General features: G+C 45.9%; 1 protein-coding gene across 2 annotated transcripts in view; it reads right to left on the bottom strand.

Moving 5' to 3' along the window:
• Window positions 1-23,487, bottom strand: part of LOC127008522 (uncharacterized) — a gene marked incomplete at its 3' end in the record, with an annotated part of 47,952 nt that extends 24,465 nt beyond the window's left edge. The window contains 2 exon segments of one of the 2 annotated variants that reach the window (XM_050880690.1): window positions 22,530-22,604; window positions 23,005-23,487. In XM_050880690.1, the coding sequence (XP_050736647.1) occupies window positions 22,530-22,591 (62 nt within the window). 2 annotated transcript variants of the gene reach the window in all.
• Window positions 23,488-27,466: the final 3,979 nt, after the last annotated feature.

Genomic DNA, 27,466 nt, shown 5'->3' with positions numbered 1-27,466 from the left:
AGGGAGGAACGAAGGAAGGAAAGATCGAAGCAAGATAGACAGGAATGAGGTAGGAAGCATAGGAGTCAGTGGAGAGTTATTTAGCACAAAAGCCCTTGATTGCATCTTTGGGAATGAGAACAGAAGATAAAAATATTGAAAGGAACAAGGAATACCACACATACATGCAGGGTGAGCGTATGAGCCAGAAGTTGATGATCCTTCCCTATTTTCTGTGTGTGTGGGGGGGGGGGGGGCAGGATATGTGTATGTGTGTATGTGAATGTGCGAGCTATTCAGATGATGTATCGGTGTACTAAAAGCATCCTTAAGTCAGCAACCATAGACGCATCTTTTGGTGTTCGGCAGGGGACCCCATCGAGCTGCTTATTGTTTGTTATATATGTAGACTATATGGTTAGAATGTTGAAGAGACTAATACCACCTGATGGATTTCTAGGAAGTTTATTTGTCTTATTGTTGATGGACGATGCCATGATACTTGCAACCAGTCGAGAAATGTGCGAGAAGAAACTTACTGTTGTGTGTCAGTTTTGTAGAGAAAGTGGGATGGAAATTAATGAAAAGAAAAATAAGTTTTTTTTTTTTTTTGTAATTAATGGGCAGGACCTGGATAAACCGTGCTTGGCAGTTGATAGATTAATTATGAGTTATGTTTCGGAGTATTTATATCTCGGTGCGTGGTTTACTGACTCTGGCAGGAGAGATGCAGTAGTGGCGCGCCATGAGATCGCGAGTGAAGCAGTGGTAAATAAATTATCATTTTGTGCGAGTAACACAAGGATGCTTTTTTTCTGTAAGAAAACAGTGTTTGATGCTGCGGTGATTACATCACTGTTGTATGATGCAGAATCATGGCTGACAAAACAAAAGGCATAGAAAAACAGTACAATAAACTAGTGAAATGTTTACTACTATCCATATCAGACCTTATGACATACCGTTTTTCGCAAATATCTTTCAAACGAAGACTCGGATCAGCATGAGACTTTGGCACAGATTGTTTCACACATTCCGCTAATTTTTGACGCTATTGTGCAATGCCAGATGCGGTTAATTATGGCGTTTACTCTTGACTATGATAGCAAAACCTGCGTGAGCCACTTACGCATTCGAACAGGTGAGGCGTGACGTATTTGTGACGTGTATCCACCACCTACCTCCACCCCTGGCTTCCCCTACTCCCATCCCTCCCTTTCCCTCCCTTCTACCCTCCTCCTTCTCCCCGCCCTCTTTCTCCCCCATACCTGCCCCCCCCCCCCCCACCTCTCTCTCTCTCTCTCTCTCTCTCTCTCTCTCTCTCTCTCTCTCTCTCTCTCTCTCTCACTTGCGATATACACGAGATATGAATACATGCACACGTATGACTTGAATTAATGGTAGATAAATATAAATTGTATGAAGTCTGCATCAGCATCAGCAGTGATGACGAGGATGACCTGTTTGTCGATGGTGATGACTTTTGAAGTAACATATGTGGTCAGTTATTTACATTATTAATCCACCCATTATATACTCGCTGTCTATTTTTGTGTGCTATGACTTTTTAACATAGCTATCTACATGAACACATATCGTATAGCAGTCTTTTCTTAATATCAGAAGAAAATGTTCATATATTTCTCCAATTTCGTTTCACGTTTTTACTCTGCAATGAATTCCTGCTTCAATTCCATCCTTATTCCTTTCCGTCTCTTTCGCGATTTCCTATAAATGATCAAGCGTCAGCTACGTGCTTCATCCCATCATACGCTTAACGTAATCTGTGGGAAGGAGGGTCATATACTCGTACAACTTTCAACTGGCAAACAAACCTCATACAGCACTTAAGCAACATCCATGGCAGTTACGCTGGAACAGGAATTAGGGTCGTGTGCATAAAACACCATACCATACTTGGCATATACTTTCGAGCTATCCACCATTATAGACAAGTCATATGCGTGCAAAGCTTCACATCGCATGTACACCAAGGGGGGGGGAGAGAGAGAGAGAGAGAGAGAGAGAGAGAGAGAGAGAGAGAGAGAGAGAGAGAGAGATTGGGGGAGAAGGGAGGTATGGGGGAGAAAGAGGGCGGGGGGAGAGAGTGCGGGGGAGAAGGAGGAGGGTAGGAGGGAGGGAAAGGGAGGGATGGGAGTAAAGGCGGTGTCACACTAGCACTTTTTCCGTCGATTAATGCGATTTCCGTTGATTTTCCATCGTTCCGCATGAACTTATCGCATGAATTTTTCAGACGATCAGGATCGTTTCCGCCTTTGTATACATTTCCAAGACCAAGACCGAGACTTTCCGCGTGGCTTCAACCTGTCTCAAACGCTCTCCTGCAGTGACAGGCTTCCTCATCCTGGTGTCACTTCTGGCAATAAGAGGTGTCACTAACTCAAGAAGTCTGTGGTACTGGCTCTTGTCCAACCTGATCCAATTCTTCAGAGTCTCATGATCCTCTAAACTCAGCTCTTTTAACAGCCTGTGGTACACACTTTCTTTTTCCCGACGAGCCAACCATGAGCGCATCCATGCACGCTTTTTGGCTTGTTTAGCTCGTCTAAGTCTCACAATACATAGTATTAGGTTCAGAGCAGCGTATCTTTGCCGCAGCGTGGACTCCATGTTTGTTTACACTCCTTGGCCTGTGCCGACAGAAAGTTTCAGACGAAACACCGTTTGTGTGTGACAGGCCGCAGCCAAGATATCGACGATTTTCAGAAAAACGACGGAAAAAGTTGATGGAAAAAGTGCTAGTGTGACACCGTCTTAAGGGAAGCCAGGGGTGGAGGTAGGTGGTGGATACACGTCACAAATACGTCACGCCTCACCTGTTCGAATGTGTAAGTGGCTCACGCAGGTTTTGCCATCACAGTCAAGAGTAAACGCCATAATTAACCGCATCTGGCATTGCACAATAGCGTCAAAAATTAGCGGTGTGTGAAGCAATCTGTGCCAAAGTCTCATGCTGATCCGAGTCTTCGTTTGAAAGATATTTGCGAAAAACGGTATGTCATAGGGTCTGATATGAATAGTAGGTATCCGAAAGAACACAAGTTATAGTCTGTGTATGGGAGTTGGAGTTCCCCATTTCACTCCGTTATTGTAAAAAAGAGGAAAAATTTGATTGAGTCGAAGCGGGAACATGTAGATAAGAGTGAGCCATTCCACCAGTTGTACCCTGTGTGAAGTGAAGCTAATACTCATGGCTTCCGTTTCTTAGAAAGATCAATTAGTTATGACGAAGCAGTGAGCCCATTAAAAAAAGTAATAAATGAAATTCGAGAAAACACACTGAAAACAAAAATTAACACATATGTGACGCAACTTAATTAACCAATGACTAAACACAAAATATATGAAACCAAGACATATATTCCAGACCATAAGAGTCATTCACGAGGGTCCGCGTGATGTTCCACAGCCTTCGAGTGTAGGTTGGGAGGTGGAGCCGCACAAATCGTGAGGAACGGGTGTGTGAGTGTGACAGTACAAGTGTACAAACTGAAAACATGTATTAATAGATTGTCCCTTAACATAACCATGTCGGGGTAGGTACCAAAAGTTAGGTTTTGGTAATATTACAGACTTATTAAATCAAAACATGTTGTAGTGCATCTGACTTGCCTGATGGGCGAGCCTCCCATTACTCACACTGTGAGGGGGGCACCTCTTTGTCCGACTGGTTAAGGAGTGGCTCTCCCGTCTCTCTGGTCGCGGGATCGATCCCCGGCGCCGGCAAAACCTTTCCTTGTCTGGATTAATTTCTCGTGTGTTTCGTTACACGTTGTGGTCGTGTGGGAGTGTAGTAAAGAGAAAATTCTGGTGTTTCAATATATCTGTATGAGTTGTATAGTTATATACATGAGGTATTGAAGACTTATAGTTCAGGTTTGTAGGGAAATAGAAAATCTTAGCCATAGCCCCCTACATACTGTAGATTGTTTTTGTGATTATTATTGTTAACTGGACAAAAATCGAAATTTATTGTTGTCTTGTGTCAGATTGTAATTATATTGCTTGCCAAATTTGTCAATAAACTTCAACTACTACTACTGTGAGTGTGGTGTGTGTGTGTGTGTGTGTGTGTGTGTGTGTGTGTGTGTGTGTGGTGGGTGTGTATGTGTGTGTCTCCACCAATATTTATTTCGTTGGCATCACAGGGTGTGATGGCAGCTGCCCCGACCTTTCCGCAGGCTGCTGTGACGTGCACCTCCTAGGATGGCAAACATCTGGATGTGCGTGTATTTTTTTATGTGTGTGTGTGTGTGTGCGTGCTCGCGTGTGTGTGTGGGCGTGTGCGAACTGCGGGTAGGGGTGAGGGCTACAGTCCGGGGGCCCACACATCGCTGCTGTGTTACCACGCGCCACGGCAATGCTGACGCGCTGCCTCAGCCATGCCGTCTCGCGAGGCTCCCCGCTACGCCCGCTGACGCGCCTGCCGATGTCCTGCAGCAGGTCCCCGAAGGCAGGTCCCAGCACCCCGCTCGTCTCCACGGCAAGGGGCACAAAATCGTAGCGCTGGGCCAGGGCCGCGTAGGGGTGACGCTTGCGCTCTTCGGCAGCGCGTGCGGCAGCTCCAACAGCAAAAGCGCAGTTGATGGTGTGGGTGGTGGAAAATGTGTTGATGCAGGTGGCGTCCCACATCACCATCTTGCCTCGCCATAAGGGGAAGACTGTGATGCCGTCCGGTCGGCGTCCGTCTCCTCGGTCCAGGCCTCGCGGCTCGAGGATGGCCACAAGGTCAGCGGCGGCCAGGGCCCGGTACATGACGTCGTTGAGAGCTGCGTGGCGGGGCAGGCAGCCGGGGTTCCTGTGGCAGGACAGGCCAACAGCGGCAGCAGTGAGGTTGTTGGACGCGTGTGCCCAACCTCAGGGCGACGCTCACGCGGACCGCCTCGTCGGGCAGAAGGAGGCCAAGGACCTCAACGGGGACGGCTGACAGCCAGGCCCCTCTGTGTGGTGCTGAGGCGGCCTGGCCTGGTAGACCTGGTTGGCGCGGGCTAACAGGTCGTCCAGGCGGTGCGTGGAGGATGCCTCATCCAGGTTGCGCTGCGGCAGTCTGAGCTCCGGGTCGAGGTTCGGGCACTGGTTAGTGGTAAAAGCGTCCATGGCAGAGGCCAGGCGGGCCGGTCTGTCGCCATTGGGACGGCGGTTAATGGTACAGACCAGGTCCCGTGATGCTTCTACCGATGTAGGCAGGAAGTGTAACGTCGGCCTGCCGCCTCACGCCCAAACCTCCAAAACGCAGCGGCAGGGAGGCCTGTGACCACGCGTCGTCATCAAGCTGTACGTTGCAGTTAAGTGATGTTGCTTCCCGCATCAGCTCGTCGATGGCCCGCAAGGAATCTTCACCCGTATAGACTGGTGCTGCGTGCAGCAGGTACGTGGCTCTCGGCACTGCTACGTACCTGGACAGGAAGAAGAGGGCCGCCTGGCTGCCGATGTTGGCCGTCCTATCGATGAGCGTCCTGGTGATGTCCTCGATGTTGGCTAAGGCTTCCTCATTGCTGTGAGCATGAATAGGGGCGCCCAGGATGGAGAGACTTGTGAGAGGTGTGGGGCGGGCGACACAGAAAAATGTGTCGATGTGAGGGCCGACGTTCGCCTCGTTATCGGTGGAGGCTCCGTCGTTGGAGTAGGAGGCGGCGCCGCTTCCTTCTGCACGTACAGTCCGGCCCTCTTCGTCCGTGCTGGCGCTCCCTTGGCCGTCGAGATGGGTGATTTTGCATTTGCGCGAGTTAATCTCGAGACCTAGTTCTCGGAGGGTCGGGAATAGGCGGTGCAGGTCGGCGGTGACGGTCTCTATAGGTCCAGCTAAGGTGCCGTCATCCAGGAACCACAGCTTGAGAGGCGATATTAGTGTGTGTGTGTGTGTGTGTGTGTGTGTGCGCGCGCGCGCGTGGTGTGTGTGTGTGTGTGTGTGTGTGTGCGCGTTTGTGTTTTACCTTGGTGTTGAAGGAGAGAGATCATTAAACGGGATATTAATAAGCATCCATCCACTTCTGACCTTTTATCTGATTTACAGTATGGGATCCGCAAAAGGCGTTCTACTATTGATCTTGCCTTCCTAACTGACTCCTGGTCATCCTCGCTTAGCCGTTTCGGTGAAGCTTTTTTTCTGATGCCATTGAAATATCAAAAGCTTTTGACAGAGTCTGTCACAACTCTTTCCTTTCTAAACTTCCCTCCTACGCTTTTTATCCCTCTCTCTGTACTTTCATCTCCAGTTTCCTTTCCGACCGTTCTATCTCAGCTGTGTTAGACGGTCACTGTTCTTCCCCTAAACCTATCAACAGTGGTGTCCCGCAGGTCTCTGTCCTATCTCCCACTCTTTTTCTGTTGTTCATTAATAATCTTCTTTCTATAACAAGTTGTCCTATCCACTCCTATGCTGATGACTAACTCTACATTACTCAACATCATTTAACAGAAGACCCTCCCCACAGAAATTACGTGATTCCAGGCTGAAGACTGCAGAACGCTTGACCGCAGATCTTGCTTTTATTTCCGATTTGGTCAAAAGGAACTTGGTGTCCTTCAGTGCCTCAAAAACTCAGTTTCTCCACCTATTAACCTGACACAATCTTCCAAACGCCTATCCCCTTATTCTTCAACAACACTCAGCTGTAACCTTCCTCTACAATAAACATTCTTGGTCTTTTTTTCACTCATAATCTTAACTGGAAACTTCATATCTCCTCTCTCGCTAAATCAGCTTCCTCTAGGTCGGGCGTTCTATACCGTCTCCGCTAATTCTTTTCCCCCTCCCAGATGCTGTCTTTCCTCGTATGGAGTATGCATCTCATGTGTAGGGGTGCTCCACACACACGGTCCTCCTAGACAGAATGGAGTCAAAGGCTCTTCGTGTCATCAAATCCCCTTCTCTTAATAGAAGTTTTCTACCTCTCATATTCCGCCGCAATGTTGCATCTCTTTCCCTCTTCTATCGATATTTTCTTGCTAACTGCTCTTCTGAACTTGCAGCCCCGCTGCACACGACTTAATACTTTCGATTATGCAAGAGTTAACCAGCATCTTCATTTATTTTTCCCTTTCACTGGTAAACTCTGGAACAGCCTCCCTCCGTCTGTATTTCCCGCTGCCAACGACTTGAACTCATTCAAGACGAAAGTACCAAGACACCTTTCCACGCGAAACTGACTTCTCTTTTGGTCTTTCGTTCTATTTTCTTTTGTTTGAGCAGCGTCTAGCGAACTTTTTATTTTATTTTTATTACCCTTGAGCTACCTCCCTTGCTGTAAAATAAAAAAAGAAATATATGTATATCGACCTACGCTGTTTATTATTTTTCTAGTTCATAATAGCCAGCAGACATTGGCTCTCAAGATGTAAGACAAAACATGTAAGTAGAGGTAATGTTGATGTCTGGTGATGAGCGAATAGAGAGCCCAGTAGTCCGGGATCCAGTCACCCATAATTTGAGAGAACCTAGTATGGCATGCTTTACTTTCTTTTTTTTATTTATTAATATGAACTTTAAGGTCCTCTGAATGAGAGGCCTGCTCTGCCGAAAACCTTGCGTCAAAAAAATCATGGCCAGTTTTGTATATGCAACCTTTATTTTTTGACCGAAAAATAAGATTTTTTTTTTTTATAATTCCTTATTGTGAAAAAAAAATCACATGAAATAATGTACACAACAAATTGCATTTAATTCCTGGAAACAGTGTCTGTAATAATGATTGAGAAAAACTTGCAATGAACAAAATAACTTAGACTGTGTAATGCATGTCACTGTCTTCGAGTGCGAGCTCAATCCTTGAACATTTGTTAGGATCGCCAGTGCAGAAACATGCGATGACACACTTCACATGGGCTCGAGCACAGGAGCATCCTCGATCACACATGCTGTTCTTGCAATGATAATATTTCTTTCGTTTGAATTCTGCAGGTTTTGCCTCCTTCAGCATCATGGTTGCCTGGATGTTCAGGAATATGTTGTGACATCAGCTAGGCGATACTTTGTGTCGCTGTATGAAAGGAGTGACTTTAGAGGTAATTTGGATGCACTGAGAGCACATCTGTTTGGCAACATCAAAGGAGACATGGGTTGCCTTCCACCAACAGAATATGCCTTCCAGTTACTCCTTCGCCGAGCCCTGCATCAGTTGGCTGTATGCAAGCGAGCACACATGTCTCAGCCAACCTACCCTGTTGCTACTATCTTTGTCAGAGAGCTTATCGGTGGCAAACTGGTGGCAACCATGATGCTGAAGGAGGCAAAACCTGCAGAATTCAAACGAAAGAAATATTGTCACTGCAAGAACAGCATGTGTGATCGAGGATGCTCCCGTGCTCGATTAATGAATAACAGGAGAGAGTGGGTGATAGGACAGAGCCCTGTGGAACACCACCGTCTACCACATCAGATATAGTACGGCCGGATAGGAAACTGGAGATGAAGGAACAGAGAGAAGGATAGAATCCGAAAGAGGGCAGTTTTGAAAGCAAAGACTTGTGCCAGACTCTATCGAAAGTTTTCGATATGTCTAGCGCAACTGAGAAAGTTTCACCGACACGGATAAGAGAGGATGACCAAGAGTCAGTTAAGAAAGCAAGAAGATTGGCAGTAGAACACCCCTTGCGGAACCCGTACTGGCTATCAGATAGAAGATCAGAAGTGGAAAGGTGCTTTTGAAAAGCGTCCGAGCTTGCATATAGAGTTCTCCTCAACTACGGCTCCTGTAAAGCATATCATTAGAAAGTATTAGAGCTGCCGACCTCGGGAGAAATACTTCCAAAACAATCGAAATGCCGAACTTGGACAGCAGCAAAACTTTTCGCTCTTTTCTCACTCACTGTTGAGTTTCAAAGTCTGTTCCTGCGATATACATGAGACCCCCAATTCCGGAGCATAATCCTGTAGTTTTATTACGTGTAAATGCGAGCGTATGTACGTGCCCAAGGATTTCTACGTAACTAGAGCTCATACGACCCTGCTAAGCATAATATTCGAAAGTAACTGAGCCATATAATGCTCGAAAATATTTCCCTCCCCCAAAATGTAGCATATATAGGAGAAAAGGTAAACTATCGAGATTCTAAAATATCACTCTTACGAGAGCCCCGTCTCTGCGTCACAGTGACCTCTTTGGGGAAAGAGATTTGTGTGTATGCTGATGTATCAATGCTTCATTCATCTCAGCATCTTTAAGTGCCTCCTTTCCGTGAAGTTAAAAGAAAAAATGATTAAGATATCTCACTACGCCGATGTATTGTTCAGTTTAGTTTAGATTGTAATATATGAAGTTCTCTTGTTTTACCTTACGTCTATATCATAATAAGACTACAACTTAATTCGACATCCCATTATTAGCTCTTTCTCCTTTCCCTATAATAATATACGATAAAAGTGCTACTTCATTGTAAATAGCTGCGGTATTCTTGCATTTAAAACGACATGATTTTATAAAACGTAAATGTTTCCCGCTACATTCATGTTCTTCACCTTCTTAATCAGTTTCTGAAAAAAATAATTAAAATTTTCCTCGAAGGTAATTTCTTATTTTTCCACCACGCACGACAATATCATCAATATGCAGTACTTTCTTAATGATTCCTTACTCCCTGAATCTATTCTTTTCCCAGTTTTAGTAATTAAAGGAAAATACTAATTTACTGTGTACACAAGTGTCCTTCCCCTTTTGGACGCTGCACCGTCAACAATTTTAAAACTCCTCTCGGTAGCACATCCTCACACTTCATCTCTTTCCCGCGCCGTATAGGTGAACGTAAACAATATATCACCAAAACCTTAAAAGTCTAGGCTATTCGTATTTACCGCCTTCTCCCCAGTGACGACGACAAACAAAATTACGATGCCGGCGTCTCCCGGGTGCAGGCAGCTACAGATGAACACGGAGTACCTGTCTTCCTCCTTGAATCACACTCCTGGGCAGGCACTAAAGGGGACTGCTGCATCTACGGTGGTATGTGTGTGTGTGTGTGGGGGGGGGGGTACTGCCAGGACCTCCACACACCACACACCCCATCCCCCTTGGTCAAGGGGGGACATTAACCAATCCTTATCAGGAAAAAATATCCCGGCCTGAGCGGGGCTCAAACCATCGCCTGCCAGTCCGCGAAGCCTGTCAACGCAGAGGTTTACCACTGAACTACCGGAGTGGTGTGTGGATGTGGGTGTGAGCAAAGTCTAATCATATACCAAGTCTGTTCACGCGCAGGAGAGGCGTGGCAAAGAGGTGACGTCATGCTGCCTAGGTGTGTCCGAGGCATGGAGGTAGAATGGGTGGAGTCGACACGGCCCGCTAATCCCCTCATTGAGGTGAAGCAGCTGAACTGTCATTTTTAGGGCCGCAAGATGAGGGATACCCGGGTGAGAGCTCACGTCCACTACCTTAGTTGTTAACTCCAGACCCCATCTCATTCATTATTGTTGCGGTAGATCTATTTCGTAAATACTTAACCTGACAACACCAGGCAGCCTGGCCGAGCCCATTAAGTGGCAGCCTGACCTGACAACACCTGACACTTGGTTGGTGGGTACAACCTTGCGGCCCTAAAGAGTGGCAGTTCGGCGGATTAACTTTTTAGGGATTCCATTAACCATTTTTCTTTGAAGTCAATATCATCTTTTGACACTTTTTGGCCGTGTGTTTGACATCGAAATTTGTTTTGTTATTTGTTCTTTCTCGTTATATAATTTCAATGTCCATTCCACCCTCTTTGTTTGGTACGTACTTGTAAGGCACTAATGTATATAATATCATGTACATATGAATGTAGGAATGTAAGTGTCGAAACACAAGCTCTGTATCGCGCCACCGGATGTTTTCTAAAAGGTAGCTGTTTATAGCCGTAAGAGAGAGTGGCGCGGTATCTGGAATGTGCCTTCGTGGACACCGGCTGATTCGGAGTCATCACCGGCGAGAGCTAGGACTAGCGTCGGTGAATGAGAACTAGACGGGCGAGGCGAACAGCAAAACGTGTGCCTCGCTCTGGGTGTTGGCTTTTAAAGACGACTCCTCACACTCACTATAAATACGTGTATAACTGTAAAATATAGTTAAAATCTAACGCACGTTTTTATAACCAGAGAGAGAGAGGTAACAGTGTGAGCCTGAATACCATTAACAAACAATACACGTGTTACCCTAAACAAACATATAAACTATCTACCAAAAAGAACCAACATAAAAATCTAACATAAACAATTTGTTATAAATAATAAATAATAGTAATAACATAAATAATTTATGTTAGACGTTTATGTTGGTTATTTTTGGTAGATCGTGTATATGTCTGTTTAGGGTAACACGTGTATTGTTTGTTAATGGTATTCAGGCTCACACTGTTACCTCGCTGTCTGGCCTCAGAGTTGATTTAAGTTGTGAATTGAAGTGATGTAGATATGGCCCCTCTCTCTCTCTCGTTATAAAAACATGCGTTGAGTTTTAACTATATTTTACAGTTATACACGTATTTATAGTGAGTGTGAGGAGTCGCCTTTAAAAGCCAACACCCAGAGCGAGGCACACCTCTTGCTGTTCGCCTCGCCCGTCTAGTTCTCATTCACCGACGCTAGTCCTGGCTCTCGCCGGTGATGACTCCGAATCAGCCGGTGTCCACAAAGGCACATTCCAGACATCTCGCCACTCTCTCCCAAGGCTATAAACAGCTACCTTTCAGAAAACATCCGGTGGCGTGATACAGAGCTTGTGTTTCGACACTTACATTCCTACATTCATATGTACAGTCGACGATAGAGAGTAGTGTCACGCTTTTCAGAATGTTTAGCCTGGTAGCGGTATCTGGCAACTATACCACGATGGCGCATTTACTGGTGATGTTAGTGACGCTTATCAGTGTGTACAGTGTGTGTGTGACCGTGAAATTATAATATTGTATAATTTTATCTTATAATAAAATATAATCTAGTTAGAAATATACCAGATTACATGAATTCAATTTTGATATGCGATAATGAATGTCTTCTACATGATGATGATGATGATGATGATGACGAGGTAAAACATCACAAAGTCTGAAACACTTTTTCTTACTAAACTTTGAAAATACCGTGTGCAATGCTGTCCTCCACAGAGGCAGGCAGTGACTATAGTGCTCCTTACCATCAAACAGCAAATAGGCTTGAGGGTCTGTTTAACTCGCAGCCTTAATTCCCGTCACTATAAAGCCTCAAAGACAATTCAGATCATCAAAAATCTAAAATCATTTCTCCGTGAAGATTACGTAATATCGAAGTATAAATACGTGTGTGTGTGTGTGTGTGTGTGTTGAGTGCGAGCGCGGAAAAGCCCGCGGTCGACAACGCCATCATGTGAACGTTTATAGCCTATTATTACGTATAATTTTTTTCAATAAAGAACAAGATCTCGGCTGTCAGGGATTTATTTTTTTAGTTAAAAGGCATAACAATCTCCCTTAATAAGTGCAGTATATTTTTAAATGTATCGTAGTTTGATAAACAACTTAGAATTGCTCTTGACTAAATTTGACCGAAACTAAAAGCTCGTGTCAAAATGTAGCGACAGAGCCTAAATAAAAAATATTTATTAAGCGTTAGCGACGGGCACTGTTGATAAATATCTATCTTAAAATTATGGAGAGTGCACCTGTGACCACCGATCACCACAACAGTACGATTTCGATAGGATGTAATAATTTTCATGTCGCGTGGAGGGGTTGCCAGATGTCGCTTTCTGAACGAAACTTACTGGACAGTGTGACACTACTCTCTATAGCCGACTGTACATGCCCTTAGGGGTACGGTGGGTCGCGAGGTCGCGACTTTTATGTGACCGAACGTGCTAACCTTAACAGACATAAAATATCTACCAAAAAGAACCAACATAAACGTCTAACATACTTCCAGATAGCAGACGGACAAGTAGATAGACAGCAACAAATTAGGCTGTCTCACAGACAGATAGACAGACACGCAGACAAACAGACAGACAGACAGACAGAGAGGTAAGCAGAAGAAGGGAAGGATTCTATTGAAATATGAATCATTGGTCAGTTTTGAGATAATGCCAGATAGCCGCGCGTCACAATGAGTACTCGATATGCCTTTCAGTTATGGAGAGATTATGGAGATAAGATACGCAAAGCTGCTGCATGGACGCTGATAGAGGCGACTTTGATGAAGAGGAGGAAAGCATTATATATTTACTATCCTGATAAAGAAATGATTGTAAATATATGTGGCTATTGAAGGAGATAAGGAAAAATGTCACATATTTACTGGACTAATAAGAACAAATGTTTGTGACTGTATGTGGCTATTGAAGTTAATGATTTGTAAGCCTTCTCTCTCTCTCTCTCTCTCTCTCTCTCTCTCTCTCTCTCTCTCTCTCTCTCTCTCTCTCTCTCTCTCTCTCTCTCTCTCTCTCTCTCTCTCTCTCTCTCTCTCTCTCTCTCTCTCTCTCTCTCACACACACACACACACACACACACACACACACACACACACACACACACACACACACACACACACACACACACACACACACACACACACACACACACACACACACACACACACACACACACACACACACACACACACACACACACACACACACACATTTATCTTTATCTCTTCCCCGTATCCCTTCCTTTTTCCTTTTCTTTCTTCCTCCCACACTCCATTTTCTCATCCTATCCCCTATCCCTTCCTTTCTCCTTCCATTTCTTCCATCCATCCCATTTCTCTTCAGCTCTACCCCTCTCCTTTCCTTTCTCCTCTGATCCCTGCCTCCCACCCACTCATCTCCACCTTACCCCTCTTCATTTCCTCCTCCTTCACTCCCGTCCAACCACCCTTCCTTCCCCTCTTTCCCCCTCAACTCTTACCTCTTTTCCTTTCCTTCTCCTTCACTACCTTGCAACCACCCTCCCTTCCCCTCTTTTCTCCTCAACTCTTATCTCCCTCCCTTTCCTTCCCCTTCACTCCCTTTCAGTCACCCTCCCTCGCTTCCCCTCTTCACCTCCCCTTTGTAGCACCTCACCTTTCATTCTCAGGTAAGGCCGTCACCCCTGCTTGCACCGTGACTGTGACGCCGCCAAGGGGAGGTATTGGTGCACCTGCTCATGGCCTTGCACCTGAGTGAGCCCGGACATCACCCGAGTGCACATGAGGCGCGGCGAGGCTTGATATTACCTGTTGCCCTGATCGTAACACCTGGATGAGGGGAGCTGTGAAGGGAGGAGCTGCATGAACATAGGTAAGGTTTTGGTTTAATTGCCTTTTTTTTAAATTACGTGCTTACCATTTTTTTCCTTTTTGTCTTCATAACGAGTTAATTTTTAACGTGCAGAGAGTCATCTCAACTATGTCTCTCTTTTTTTCTTCAAATTTCCTACTGGATAAAAGAATAATATTTAGTTTGTATTGGAGAGAGAGAGAGAGAGAGAGAGAGAGAGAGCGCGTGTGTGTACCAGCAATATCATCAACATCAACAACTCGAATATTGAAATACCTTCCACGTGCTTATGTGTAACATCTTTGTCTCTTTAGTTTCATTCCGTTACCGCGTGTTGCTTTGAGTGAATTATTCCGAACAGAAATTCTGGCCGCTCTAGTCCTTGGCCTATTGAGAGAGAACAGATCTAACCGGCTTAGTCTTTCTTCATATGATAAATCACGCACCGCTGGGATTTGGTCAGTTCCTTGTCGTTACTCCTTCCAGTAAGTTCTGATCCTTAACATATTTCGGTGACCAGAACTGAACGGCATATTCTAGGTGTGGCCTTACAAATGTCATGTATAGCCTTTTCATTGCGCCTGGGGATTTGTGATGGAAGTTTCTTGAAATTAATCCCAACATCATGTTGGCTTTTTTTACTCGCTACTGTACACTGATCGCTCATTTTAAGATCGCTCTTCATAATGATTCCATTATAATTTTCCTGGTTAACATTCGCGAGCTCCCGAACGTTCATTTTGTTTTGAAACAGAATTTTTCTCTTCTATTGGCAAGACCTTACATTTTTCAATGTTGAAACACAGTTGCCCCTTGTCACTACAGTCTGGGAGTTTATTTAGGACGAGCTGGATTGTTGCGATCCGCAGCACACGTTACTTTACCTTCTAATTTGGTGCCATCAGCGAATTTAACTTATTGATGAGGATCATTTTTCAGATCATTTACATACGTGATGAAGAGCGTTGGCCTGATCCGTCAGGCACGCTACTAGTTACTTTATTCCGGCCGGATACTTCACCGTTCAGAACCGGTCTGGAAGCCAATCTCTGACCCATATTCATAGGTGCTGAACTTAACCCGTGAGAGCGCAGTTTTGAGATAAGTCTCCTATTGAGGACTTTTTCCAACAACTTTTGAAAATCTAAATAAATCATGTCATAGGGTACACAGGCATCCCAAATTGCATCACCATTAAATAATGTTAGTAATTTTGTTCGGCAACATCTGTTACTACCGAACCCATGCTGATTAAGTCATACATTTGTTGGCAAAGAAAGGCAAGCACTTTGTTTCTGATAGTGTTTTCGAAAAGTCTAAATACGACTGACGTAAGGCGAATGGGAACATAATTTGTAGTTTGTTTTATGACACCTCTTTTGAAAATCAGGCTGATATTTGCTCTTTGTCACTCTTAATAGCAATGTTATAATTGAACAACAATGTTATAGGAGTTTTCAGTTGGGCGCTACATTTAGTATATCTACGCGGGATAAGTCTTCGGGGCCAGGAGATTTACTGGAATCCATTTTTGTAAGTACTCACTCACCTCGCTATATTTCGGTAATGGCAAATTGTTGTTAGTCAGGACGCTGGAATATACTCGTAAAGCATTTTCCTTTGTGAATAATTTGGTTGTGTTAAGATCGAAGACGTACCTATATTACCCCTAAATAGCATTTCCTTGTCTACGGAGGAGGAGGAAACATGGAAACATTGAAACATGGAAATGCAGGCAACAGAAAGCCTATTGGCTCATTACGAGGTTGCCCGCTTTGGTGAATTAATCTGTTCGACAGCCATTTGGGGCCTAGGGAGCAGATGAAAGCACCTCGGTCTTCAGTTTACTCCTGACGCAACGAAATGGCGGTCGATTCGATATTTGAGGGAGTTGATGGTATTCGCATTTACTACTTCTGAGGGAAAATTGTTCCAGTGGCAGATGACTCTGTTTGAAAAGAAACTCCTTCCAATGTCTGTGTTACATCGACTCGACTGAATGGGTAAACCGTTACTTCTAGTTCTTGAGTTGGTTTGTAGTTCAAAGAATTTGGAGTAATCGACGTTATTGAACTTTTTTCAGGTACTTGAAGACTTGAATCATATCCCCTCGTAGGCTTTGGTTTAGAGGAGGAAGAGGAGGAGGAAGAGGTGGAGCTGAAGATGAAAGAGTAACACAAAGAAACACAAAGGAAGAACAAACAACAGCGGACCTGATGGACCGTACGTGGCTGTTTGTGACAAGCTACACTAACTATCTAATCAAAGGTGGAATATGAAGGACAGCAAAGGCTCCTCCCCACCCCCCAATCCCTCCAGCCAAAGCTGGCAGGAAAGGAAAAAAGAACCATGCAGCATGGAAAAACTGCATGGAAATTATGTAGGAAAGAGGAAAGAACTACCATTACTACTACCACTAACCGGACGATAAAAATGGACAAGGACACTTATAGCGCCGGTAGGCTATCCTTAAGGGCCTGATGGTCGGCCCCAGCCCGTCATGGCACAGGCAATTGTTTATAGTGGCGCCATTATTATTGGCTCATGCTGCCCCCCGGAGCTCATTCTTGATTCCACTTACATAACTTCATCTAGAGTCCAGGTTGATGGGTTTTCTTCAGGACACCATGCGGGTAGTTTTAGGCCACTCGGCAGTGACTGAAAATTCCCAGGTGGTTAGCGGCGGATTCGAACCCGCATCATCATCAACGCGACGAATGCGAGGCTGGCACGCTAACCACTCAGCCACCGCCTTCCCAAACGTTATTACGACAATGAGTAATATCTTAGTTGCTGGTTGGATTCAAAGTACGTGTCTAATCTATTATTGAAGGCCGTAATTGTTGTACTATCAACGATGTCACAGGGTAGAGAATTCCAAACATTAACGACTCGATTGAAGAAGAAGTGTTTGGCTTCGTGCGGCGAGAATCTTTTACCAATTATCTTGAATTTGTTAGTTCTTCTTGTTCTATTTGATCTATCAATTGTAAAGTAATCTTCCGCATTAATATCACTGAATCCCTTAAACATTTTAAACACTTCTATTAGATCGCCTCGCATTCTTCGTTTTGATAGGCTGAATAAATTTACTTCTTTAAGCCTTTGTTCATAAGATAGGTTTCTCAATCTAGGAATAATTTTTTTTCTATTCTCTGTTGAACCCGTTCTAACTTTTCTACGTCATTTCTGTAATAGGGAGACCAAAACTGTATATAGTACTCTAGATGGGGTCGAACCAACGAATTATACAGTTTTAATATTACTTTTTCCGGTTTGTTATTAAAGACTCGTCCGATGAAGACAACCATTTTGTTTGCGGTTTTAACTACCTCTGAACAATGCTGACTGGGCATTAAATCGTTTGATATAGTGATTCCAAGATCTTTTTCTTTACTTACTGCAGAAAGTTGTTGGCCATTCATTACGTACTGAATGCGATTGTTATTGTTTCCGATGTGTAACTCTTTACATTTGTCAACGTTATATTTCATTTGCCATTGAATGGCCGAAAATGCAAACCAATCTAGATCTGATTGTAATGTTTTTTCGTCGAGTGTCGTAGTTACCTAACCAGTGATTTTTGTGTCATCAGCAAATTTTGATGTTTTGCAAGTGAGCCCATCATCGATATCATTACATAATTAAGAAGAGCATGGGACAAAGCACCGATCCTTGAGGTACGCCGCTTCTGACATCGAGCCAGTTAGATGAAACACCGTTTAGAACTACTCTCTGTTTCCGTTCAGAGAGCCAGTCCACAAGCCAATTGTAAATGTTACCCGAGATACCGTGCGCCAATAGTTTACTGAGCAACCGTTTGTGGGGGACCTTATCAAATGCCTTTTGAAAATCCAGATATATGATATCAACTGATCTGCTTTCATCGAACGCCTCAAAAATATAATGAAAAAAAATCAAGCAAGTTAATTAAACACAAACGTTTACTATGGAAACCATGTTGCGAATTATTTATTATATTATTTTCTTCGAAGAATTTCATCATATTGTCGCGAATGATAGTCTTCTTTAACTTACAAACAATCGATGTCAGACTAATTGGTCGATAGTTTCCTGGATGAGATTTGTCACCCTTTTTAAAAATTGGTGTGACATTTGCTAGTTTAAAATCAAACGCAATTTTTCCAGCTGTTAAAGATTTATTGAATAAGACAGAGAGCGGCTTACAAATTTGATGTTTGATTACTTTGAAAATTCTAGGGGTAATTTTGTCTGGAGGAGAAGCTTTGCATATTTCAATGTTTTCATTTGTGCGTAAAATGTCACTTTCTACGATGAGCACGCCATTTAAAATCTTTTCGGTCCTTCTAACCTACGGCAATTGAGGTGATAAACAATCTTCGTCGGTAAATACGGATGAGAAAAGTTATTTGTAGCCATTTCATTTTCATCGTTGGAGGAGGAGGAGAAGGAAGAGGAAGGGGAAGAGGAGCAGAAGGGGTTGAAGGAAGAGGAGTAGGACGAAGAAGAAGAAGAAAAGGCGGAGGAGGAAGAAATATAAGTGGAAGAGGAGGTCAGGTGAAGACGAGGAGGAGGAGGAGGAGGAGGAGGAGGTCAGGTGAAGTCATGGAAGTCCAGCCCCGCCACGTGTCTAGGTGGAAGGAATCACTTGCAGGCATATTCGTAATTAGTTCCCGCCCTCGTAATCAAGGAAGCAGGTGCCCCGTCTTTCCAGGTGTGGCAAGTATAGGACAAAGGCCATAAACCCAAGTGCGCCTTTTGATGTGTTTCTGCGCCATAGTGTCTCAGGCCCATATTCTCAAACAGTTCAGGGCTTACACACCCACATTTGGTAAGGCTTTCGTAGAGCTTGTAGATATTTTCATGGATAGTTTTATAAGCCGAGTGATAGTTTGACAAGGCTTTTGCAACATGAGCGTAGAAAATACTCATCAGAACCCCACTAATCTCCTTTGTGGATTTTGGAAATCGTTGTTGTGAGCGCCAACAACGTATGAGAATATGGTTTTCACTGTCAAAGCCACCCGTGGTGAACAGTAATCCACTCGGGGAACAGTAACAGAGGTCGCAGATGGTTCATCCTGTACTGATGAGTTCAGTTTATGGTCTGAAGTATAACCTTTGTAACGACACATCTGTCACAAGTGTGTGTTCTGCTTCTGTATTTTGATGTCTTTTTATTCAAATTTCATACACCAGTTCTTTTTTTTTTTACTGAATAAAATTTTTCTATGGTATCATTTGGAGTTTCCTCATATGGCTACAGTAGTTCTGTGCAATTTTTCTTTCTGCAGTGACTCCCAGTGAACTTTAGATTTGCATGTTGCTCCCCCTTCCAATATAAATACTGTGGCCTCTTGTTTCTTCCTCTTGTTTTCATTGATGTAAGTCGGTCGTTTAGTTGAACTATCATAAACTTGTTTTTCTGGACGGTGTCACCGTCAAAGACTTCAGAAATATTTTTTTGCGATTTGAAGAAAATTTTCTCTTTGCATTAGGTGAAGCACTTACAGGTGTAGCCAAAAGTCCGTAAAAATTCAATTACTACATACACCAGGTATTTTTATGGCTGGTATTACTGATTATCACTGTTCATGACGAGAAGTCTTGTTCAGGAAGCAATCATAACAAGAGGGGACTTATCATGAGCTTAGGTCGCTGCATCATAATGACCTGACAACCTTCGGATCGTACGAGGGTTTGATGGACCTGTGTAACGACAGGCTTTGCAGAGAGTGGGGAACGTTTGGGTTCGGCAGAACACCGGATTCTTTTTTTCCCGTTTTCGCCACTGGCGCCGGTATGCTTTCTTGGTGGGGCCTGATGGTCGGCCCCAGCCCGTTGTGGCGGAGGCAGATGTTTATAGTGGCACCATCTTGCTTTGGCAATTGCTGCCCACCGAAGCTCACCAATGACTCGTCTTTTAGAGAGAGAATCTAGAGTCCGGGTTGATAGGTGGTCTTCCGGACAGCATGTGGGCAGTCTTAGGCCACTTGGTGGTGACTGGAAAATCCCAGCTTGTAGCACCAGGCAGGGCACGAACCCGCGTCGTCCTGGACGCGGCGCCGTCACGCTATAAACTCAGTCACCGCTCCCCCCCTCTCTCTCTCTCTCTCTCTCTCTCTCTCTCTCTCTCTCTCTCTCTCTCTCTCTCTCTCTCTCTCTCTCTCTCTCTCTCTCTCTCTCTCTCTCTCTCTCTCTCTCTCTCTCTCTCTCTCTCTCTCTCTCTCTCTCTCTCTCTCTCTCTCTCTCTCTCTCTCTCTCTCTCTCAATACAATCCAGTGCCCCCTTTTCCTCTACAACCTAAGAGCATTAACAAAGAATTTCATGTTAATACCACGAGAGGGCGGTGGTGGGGTTGTGTGTACCTGTTATGTAGTTGCAGGGTCAGCAAAGAGGTGCAGAACGAGCATCTAGGCCACGGTGATCCTACCAGTGTGAGCAGTAAGGCAAGATGAAGCAGGGTGTATAGTGATTCACGATTATCAGAACTGTATTTCCAAGTTGGACACTCTTAGATTTAGTTTCACGAATTATGCAAAAATTTCTGCGTTTGGCTGACTTTTGAGAACTACAAGTGCTTCAAAATATATGCATGATGCGTTCTTTTCTGCCTTATATTGTAAACTAAAGCAGTGGTCAAGCTACCTACATCTATCAGTCTATCTGTTGAATCTATCTATTAATGTACTGAATCATCTGCTTATTGAGGGATATGTGTATCTAGGGTGGTGTGAGGAAGCAGCAGCCGGACCCTCTTAGTCCTTTACCTCTCCCCTGAGGCGCCGAGGGTGTGTCAGAAGGGCAGCGAATCCCCCAAATGTGTTGCCCTGGGGGAGAGAGAGAGAGAGAGAGAGAGAGAGAGAGAGAGAGAGAGAGAGAGAGAGAGAGAGAGAGCTGAAGCATCCTGCAGCCTCATTTCCCCCCTCCCCGCTTCCTCATCCTCTTCGCTCTCTACCTTCATGTTCCCGTCTCATTCTCACTTCCTCTCTCCCCCTTCTCCTCTCACTCACTTTCCCCTTCCCACCTCATTCTCACTTCCTTCCACCCCCACCTCCTCTCGCTCACCTTCCCTCCTCATTCTCACTTCCTCTCTCCCCCTTCTCCTTCCACTCACTTTCCCCTTCCCACCTCATTCTCACTTACTCCCACCCTCTCCTGCTCTCTCTCACCTTCCCACCTCATTCTCACGCCCTCTCCCCAGCGCCCTGCAGCGGCCCCTTGTACATCCATTTAATTTACCTCGTTAGTAGTTGAGCTACGCCTAATTACTCCCCTTGGCCTCCTCCATTCTCCCGACACCCTTCTCCTACCTGTCACTCCCCCCTCGTTCCCTCACTCCTTTCCTCTTATCAGCCTTGTCTCCTATCCTCCCTCCCTTCCTCTTACCAACTTTACCTCCCTTCCTCCCTCCCTTTCTCTTCCCCTTCCTCCCCCTCCTTCCCTCCACCAAACCCAGTGAATAACCATTGAATATCATGGTCAGCTGATTCTAATGGACAGAAGTTAAAATGTAAGGTATTCATCTACGGTTAACTCTTTGAATTTGAAAAATATACCATCGCGTACTTTCGTATGAGCCAGTCAAGTCACAGAGTAAAAAATAAACTATTAAAAAGTGGTAATCTGTCCTTTAGACGGAATAAGATTCGCTTTTACTCATTTTATCTCGTTTTTTTCATAAGATCCCCCAGCTCAAGGCAGATATTTAGGTCACTGAAGGAGTAACTTGTGTCAACTCGCACCTTTTCTATATTTACAAAGGTATCCTATTTTCGAAGCCCATGGTATCTATGTTATGCCCTCATCCACTTGAACGCAGCGGCAGTCTCAAGGTAGCGTAGGCGGAGGGCTGCAAAATATTTGCAAGATGCCTATAAAGGTACAGTCACCAGGACAAAAATATGAGGCACCCTACGAACGATAGCAAGAGAGGATTGACGCTGCTAACTGTGATTGGCAAATGTTTTAGGTAATTTCTCTATGGCTTCACTTTCTAGGGCATGATTTCTTTGGTGCCAAACTATACCTGAAACCTTAGCACATGTAGCAGTACGAAATGAAACGAAAATACCCACCACTTACAGTCGTCGGCTTGCCTTCTCACCAATTTTCCTTTATTTTGTGTTGGATCGTTTAGAAACCCTCTCGAACTTTTCGTGGTAGATTGTAACATGACTCTGAGCCACTCGTCGGTGCTTGAAAAGTGAGGTAGACACGTGTCAGAGGGACGCGAAGGTGGTTCTTTAAAATAAAACACTAGCCGTTAAGTCACGTGTGTGTGTGTGTGTGTGTGTGTGTGTGTGTGTGTGTGTGTGTGTGTGTGTGTGTGTGTGTGTGTGTACTCACCTGTAGGAGGCGTAATTGGTGTGTATCCTGGTGGCTTCGTCCGGAGTTGTGGTGGCGGCCATGGTAGAGGCGTAGCTGTGGCAGGAGTGGAAGTGGGGGACAGGTGAATGTGGGTGTGCTGGTGCTGGAGATGGTACTACTACTACTACTACTACTACCATCACTACCACTACCGCTACTATTACCACCACCACTACCACTACCGCTACTACTACTACTACTACTACTACTACTACTACTACTGCTGCTGCTACTACTACCACTACTTCTACTACTACTACTACTACTACTACTGCTACTATTATAACTACGACTAATGCTACTACTAATAATATATATATGATAATACTTTTCGTTAATGATATATTCACATGATATGATATTCAAATTTCCATAATTGCAATAATAATAACACTATATACACGAAAACTTGACCGACAACAGCAACAACACTAAGGGAACACGTGTCGCTTGCCTCGCTCTCTTTTTCTTTCTCTCCGTCGTTGCTCCTTAAAGCACCTCCACGCGGGAAAGTTGCTTCATTCGTGGGTTTACCTGTGCACTGAGTTGTCGGGTGCTGGACGCTTCTTGGCAGAGACGAAAGTTCTTTCTTGTGCATTCGTCAAATCTTTGATCCGACTTATCACTCTGTCTCTTACTCGTTTCTTCTTTTCACTTAAAATATCAATTCAGACTCATCCACTCAGGAACTGTATACTTAATATATTTTTAGTTTTCACACCAATTACATTTATGTCAACGTTTTCATGTATACGTTGTTATCTTTCCTATTATATGTATATTATTAAAATATATAATGTGTGCATTGCACAAGCTTGTGTTCAGATTCAAATTCAAATGATCTGATATTATATTTGGTGGTCTTGGCGGCAGATGGGCAATTTTCTACTGGCCTCTTCACCGACCAACCCAACACTAACCTTCATTACCACCACCACCACCACCACCACAAGTCAGCATTGTGACACACGTGACGTGTGATACGCCTACCGATGCGGTAGATTATCATGTGCCACACACACACACACACACACACACACACACACACTACCACCATACATACCAACATAACACGCACGGACGCACGTACAAACACCCAAAAAAAGAAAAAAAAGTGGTTAGCGGTCGCTTCACAACCAAGAATCCAAGGTTCAAATCCCGGGTGGAATGGAAACTGACAATATGATTACATGGATGTAAGATGTTGGATTATCAGAAAATCAATGAGCTTTACTCAATGGGCAGGCATCCTCATGGCTTCCTGTCCTGGCAGGTCATCCATGTGCAATTTAGTGTTGGGGTCACTATCAGGAGTGACTTGAAGCATACAGAAGTCAGTCTGTCATCCCGCGCCAATGAACTATTTTGTTTCATTTTTTTTTTTTTTTTGTCCTTGAGCTGTCAACTTTTCTTTTAAGATAATGCAAATATGTTTATACTATGCCCAGATTCGCTTGGGACACAACATTATAAATAATGGGTCGACCGGCTCAGCATTACGGTGGAGAATTGAAAAATACGGAGGATTTGATGCCAGATTATGGTCAGTAACGTCGATCGCTTTATTTTTTAGCTCCAAACTAAACTCAAAACTAATAATAACGGTCTAACGATTCATGAGAGGCGAACAACTTTCCTGCAAAAGTTACTACGAAAAAGATCACACACACACACACTCCCATCCTTAATTCTTCTCCTCCCCCATCTCTCTCTCTCTCTCTCTCTCTCTCTCTCTCTCTCTCTCTCTCTCTCTCTCTCTCTCTCTCTCTCTCTCTCTCTCTCTCTCTCTCTCTCTCTCTCTCTCTCTCTCTCTCTCTCTCTCTCTTTATTTAAACTGACGAATCTATTGTACACAACATATTTGTATTTTGCCGACGACACTTTATGCGATCGTTCGAGTAGCATATGTTTCACTGTGCACTTTTCAGGGCTTAAAATGTCACTTTTTTCTTGTGCATTATTTCAAAAGCACTTTACACTTGTTCACTGTGTATTTAGCATCACTAGTGGTGTGGGGCATGTTCTTCGCCACCTGTGAGCAGCCACTTTTACCTGCTGGGTGGACATATCCCTCACTGTTGGCCCTGCTGCAGTGAATGTGTTCCACAGGCGGGACACCCTGGAGGTGAAGGTCCGCTGGTGCTGGCTGGCGCGTGACCTCGGCACCCCGACCTGCTCGTGGCTGGAGAGTACCGTTCTCGTATCTCTCACAGCCTCTCGCGGGGGGAGCCTCAGTCTCGCCAGGTGTGGTACTCCTTGTACCTGGGCTTTGTGGAACACCACCAGCGCAGCGACGTCCCGGCGGTGTTCCAGAGTGTCTAGATGTATAATATCCTGAGGGGGCGGCTGGGGGTTGTTCTCCTGTAACAGTCGCTGCACCCGTCGCTCCACCTTGTCCAGTCTCTGCAGGTGTGTGGCAGCGCTGGACATCCAGGTCAGAGCCCCGTACTCAAGGTAGGATCTTACCTGGGCCTTGTAGAGGAGCATAATTCCTCGCTTGTCGAGGAAATTAGCCACTCTACGAAGGGCAGAGACACGTAGGGAGGCTTGGTGGGCGATGTGTTTCAGGTGGCGGTCGAAGCGCAGGTCTCGGTCCAAGTCCACTCCAAGGATCCTGACGTAATCCTGGAGCGGGAGGGTGACGGAGCCAAACATCACCCTTCCTTCGACAGCTTGTGTGGGTGCCGGGGACCGAGAGTTCACCATCGCCTGAGTCTTCTCAGGAGCAAAGTTCACCTGCCAGCGCTCCCCCCACTCCCGTATCAAGCGTAGTTGCTGGTTAACCTCAGCAACCGCTTGCTGGCTTTCTTGGCGAGGGTAGGAGAGGGAGAGCGTGCAGCCGTCAGCGTGTGCAGAGACCGCTGGCAGACTCCTGAGAAGGTCGTCGATGTACAGATTCCAGAGGACAGGTCCCAGCACAGATCCCTGAGGGACTGAGGCACCCACTGGGAGGTCCTTGGACTGCTGGCCGCCGACGACGACGTGGAGGCTTCTTCCTTGAAGGTAGTCGCTCATCAGCATCAGCAGGTGTCCTTGGATGCCTTTGGCACGAAGCTTCTCCAGCAAGCCCGCGTACCACACCCGGTCAAAAGCACCCGCGATGTCGAGAGCGACGACAATGGTATCCAGGCCGGTGTCTAGTGAGTCCTGCCAATCCCTGGAGAGGAGCAGCAGGAGGTCTGAAGTGGAGCGGCCAGATCTGAACCCAAACTGCTGGTCAGTGATGAGGGCGTTGTTCTCGAGGTGGCGGGTGATGGCCTCCACCACTATTCTCTCGAAGATTTTTCCAACTACAGAAAGGAGGGAGATTGGCCTGTAGTTGGCAGGGTCAGATCTGGCCCGCTTTTTGTGAACCGGCACCACGCGAGCCTCCTTCCATATAGAGGGCCAGGTGTTCTCCCGGACACAGGCCCCGAACACCTCCGAGAGGGGTCCTGCCAGCTCACTGGAGCAGTGGCGCAGCACATGTGGGCTAACGTTGTCAGGACCAGGGGCCTTCCTGACGTCCACCGCTCTTAGAAGGCGCTCCACTTGCTTCCGGTGTACCGCAACCTCTGTCAGGGTCTGGTTGCATTCCTGTGGCAGTTGTGGTGGAGGTCTGGTGGGGTTGGCGACGGACATCTTGGCAGAGAAAAGGTCAGCCAGGAGCTCTGCCTTCTCCCTGCTGCTGATGGCTATGGTGCCGTCCTGCTTGGTGAGGGGAGGGATTGTTTCTTGGTGGCTGCTGCCTTGCTTTTCCTTAACAAGGGTCCACCAGGTCTTGCTGCCCACCCCTGGCCCGCACAGCCTGGCGCGGAGGTCTCTTTCCCACCTCCGTTTCGCCCGTTTACTGGTGGCCACCATATTTTTGCACGCCGCTCGATGCAGGGCTTTGTTGCGGCGCGTTGGGCTCCTTTTGTAGCGAAGCCACGCAAAATATTTTCTTTCTGCAGCAAGGCGGCAGCGGTAACCAAACCAGGGCTGATCGGTGGGCTTGGAGGTGTACTGGCGGTATGGAATGTGCTCTCGTTGGAGAGCTTTGAGCCGTTCAGTAAAGGCCTTCGCCATGGGCTCTGCTCGCCCAGACAGAAGGGTGTGCCAGTCTGTCTGCTGCAGGTCTCTTTTAAGGGAGGGCCAGTCAGCTCTGTCCCACAGCCAGATAGTGTGGGAAGTGGCCTCATCCCGCGCCACGCCCACGTCTGCTCGGGTCAGGATGGCGTGGTGGTCAGAGCTGCCTACCGGCCCAAGCTGTTGGCACGTGACCCTGCCCTCTCCCAGGTCCGAGATAACGGGGTCCAGCGTCCCGCCTCGCTCATGGGTCGGGAAGGTGACATGATCTGTCAGACCCTGCACCGTCAGGAGATTCTCGTAGGCGGCTCCCTCCATGTGCTGGTTTAAGTCGCCCACAGTGGAACGCCAGCACTCCTCGGGCGGGCAGCCGGGTGGCCCTTCTACGGAGGCGAGGTGGACCCGTGGGGTCATCCTCGCTTAGGGCCACCCCTCCGTGGTCAAGTCGACCGGTCGGCTGCTCGCACGAGTACCGCTACGGGTGTCTGCTGGGCGCCTGCCCAGAGAGCCCGTGCCTCCGTCGCTGCTCGCCGGCTTTTACCCGTGGCTGTGGCGGCGGCGGAGGCTTCCCTACACCCGCCGCACGCCAGCGGCGGGTTCCCCCTGCGACGGGCCGTCGCATAGACAAAGGCCCGTTCCCCCTTTTTAGGGGGTAAATTCTAAAAGAAAAAAGAAGTCGCCCACGTCTCTCTCTCTCTCTCTCTCTCTCTCTCTCTCTCTCTCTCTCTCTCTCTCTCTCTCTCTCTCTCTCTCTCTCTCTCTCTCTCTCTCTCTCTCTCTCTCTCTCTCTCTCTCTCTCTCTCTCTCTCTCTCTCTCTTAACCCTTTAAGTGCTATGGCCGGGCATGAATAAAACCCCGTACTGCGGGA

The sequence above is a fragment of the Eriocheir sinensis genome, chromosome 4 (assembly GCF_024679095.1).
Source record: "Eriocheir sinensis breed Jianghai 21 chromosome 4, ASM2467909v1, whole genome shotgun sequence".
In the NCBI taxonomy this organism is placed as follows: domain Eukaryota; kingdom Metazoa; phylum Arthropoda; class Malacostraca; order Decapoda; family Varunidae; genus Eriocheir; species Eriocheir sinensis.
This window is presented reverse-complemented; position numbering and strand designations above follow the sequence as displayed.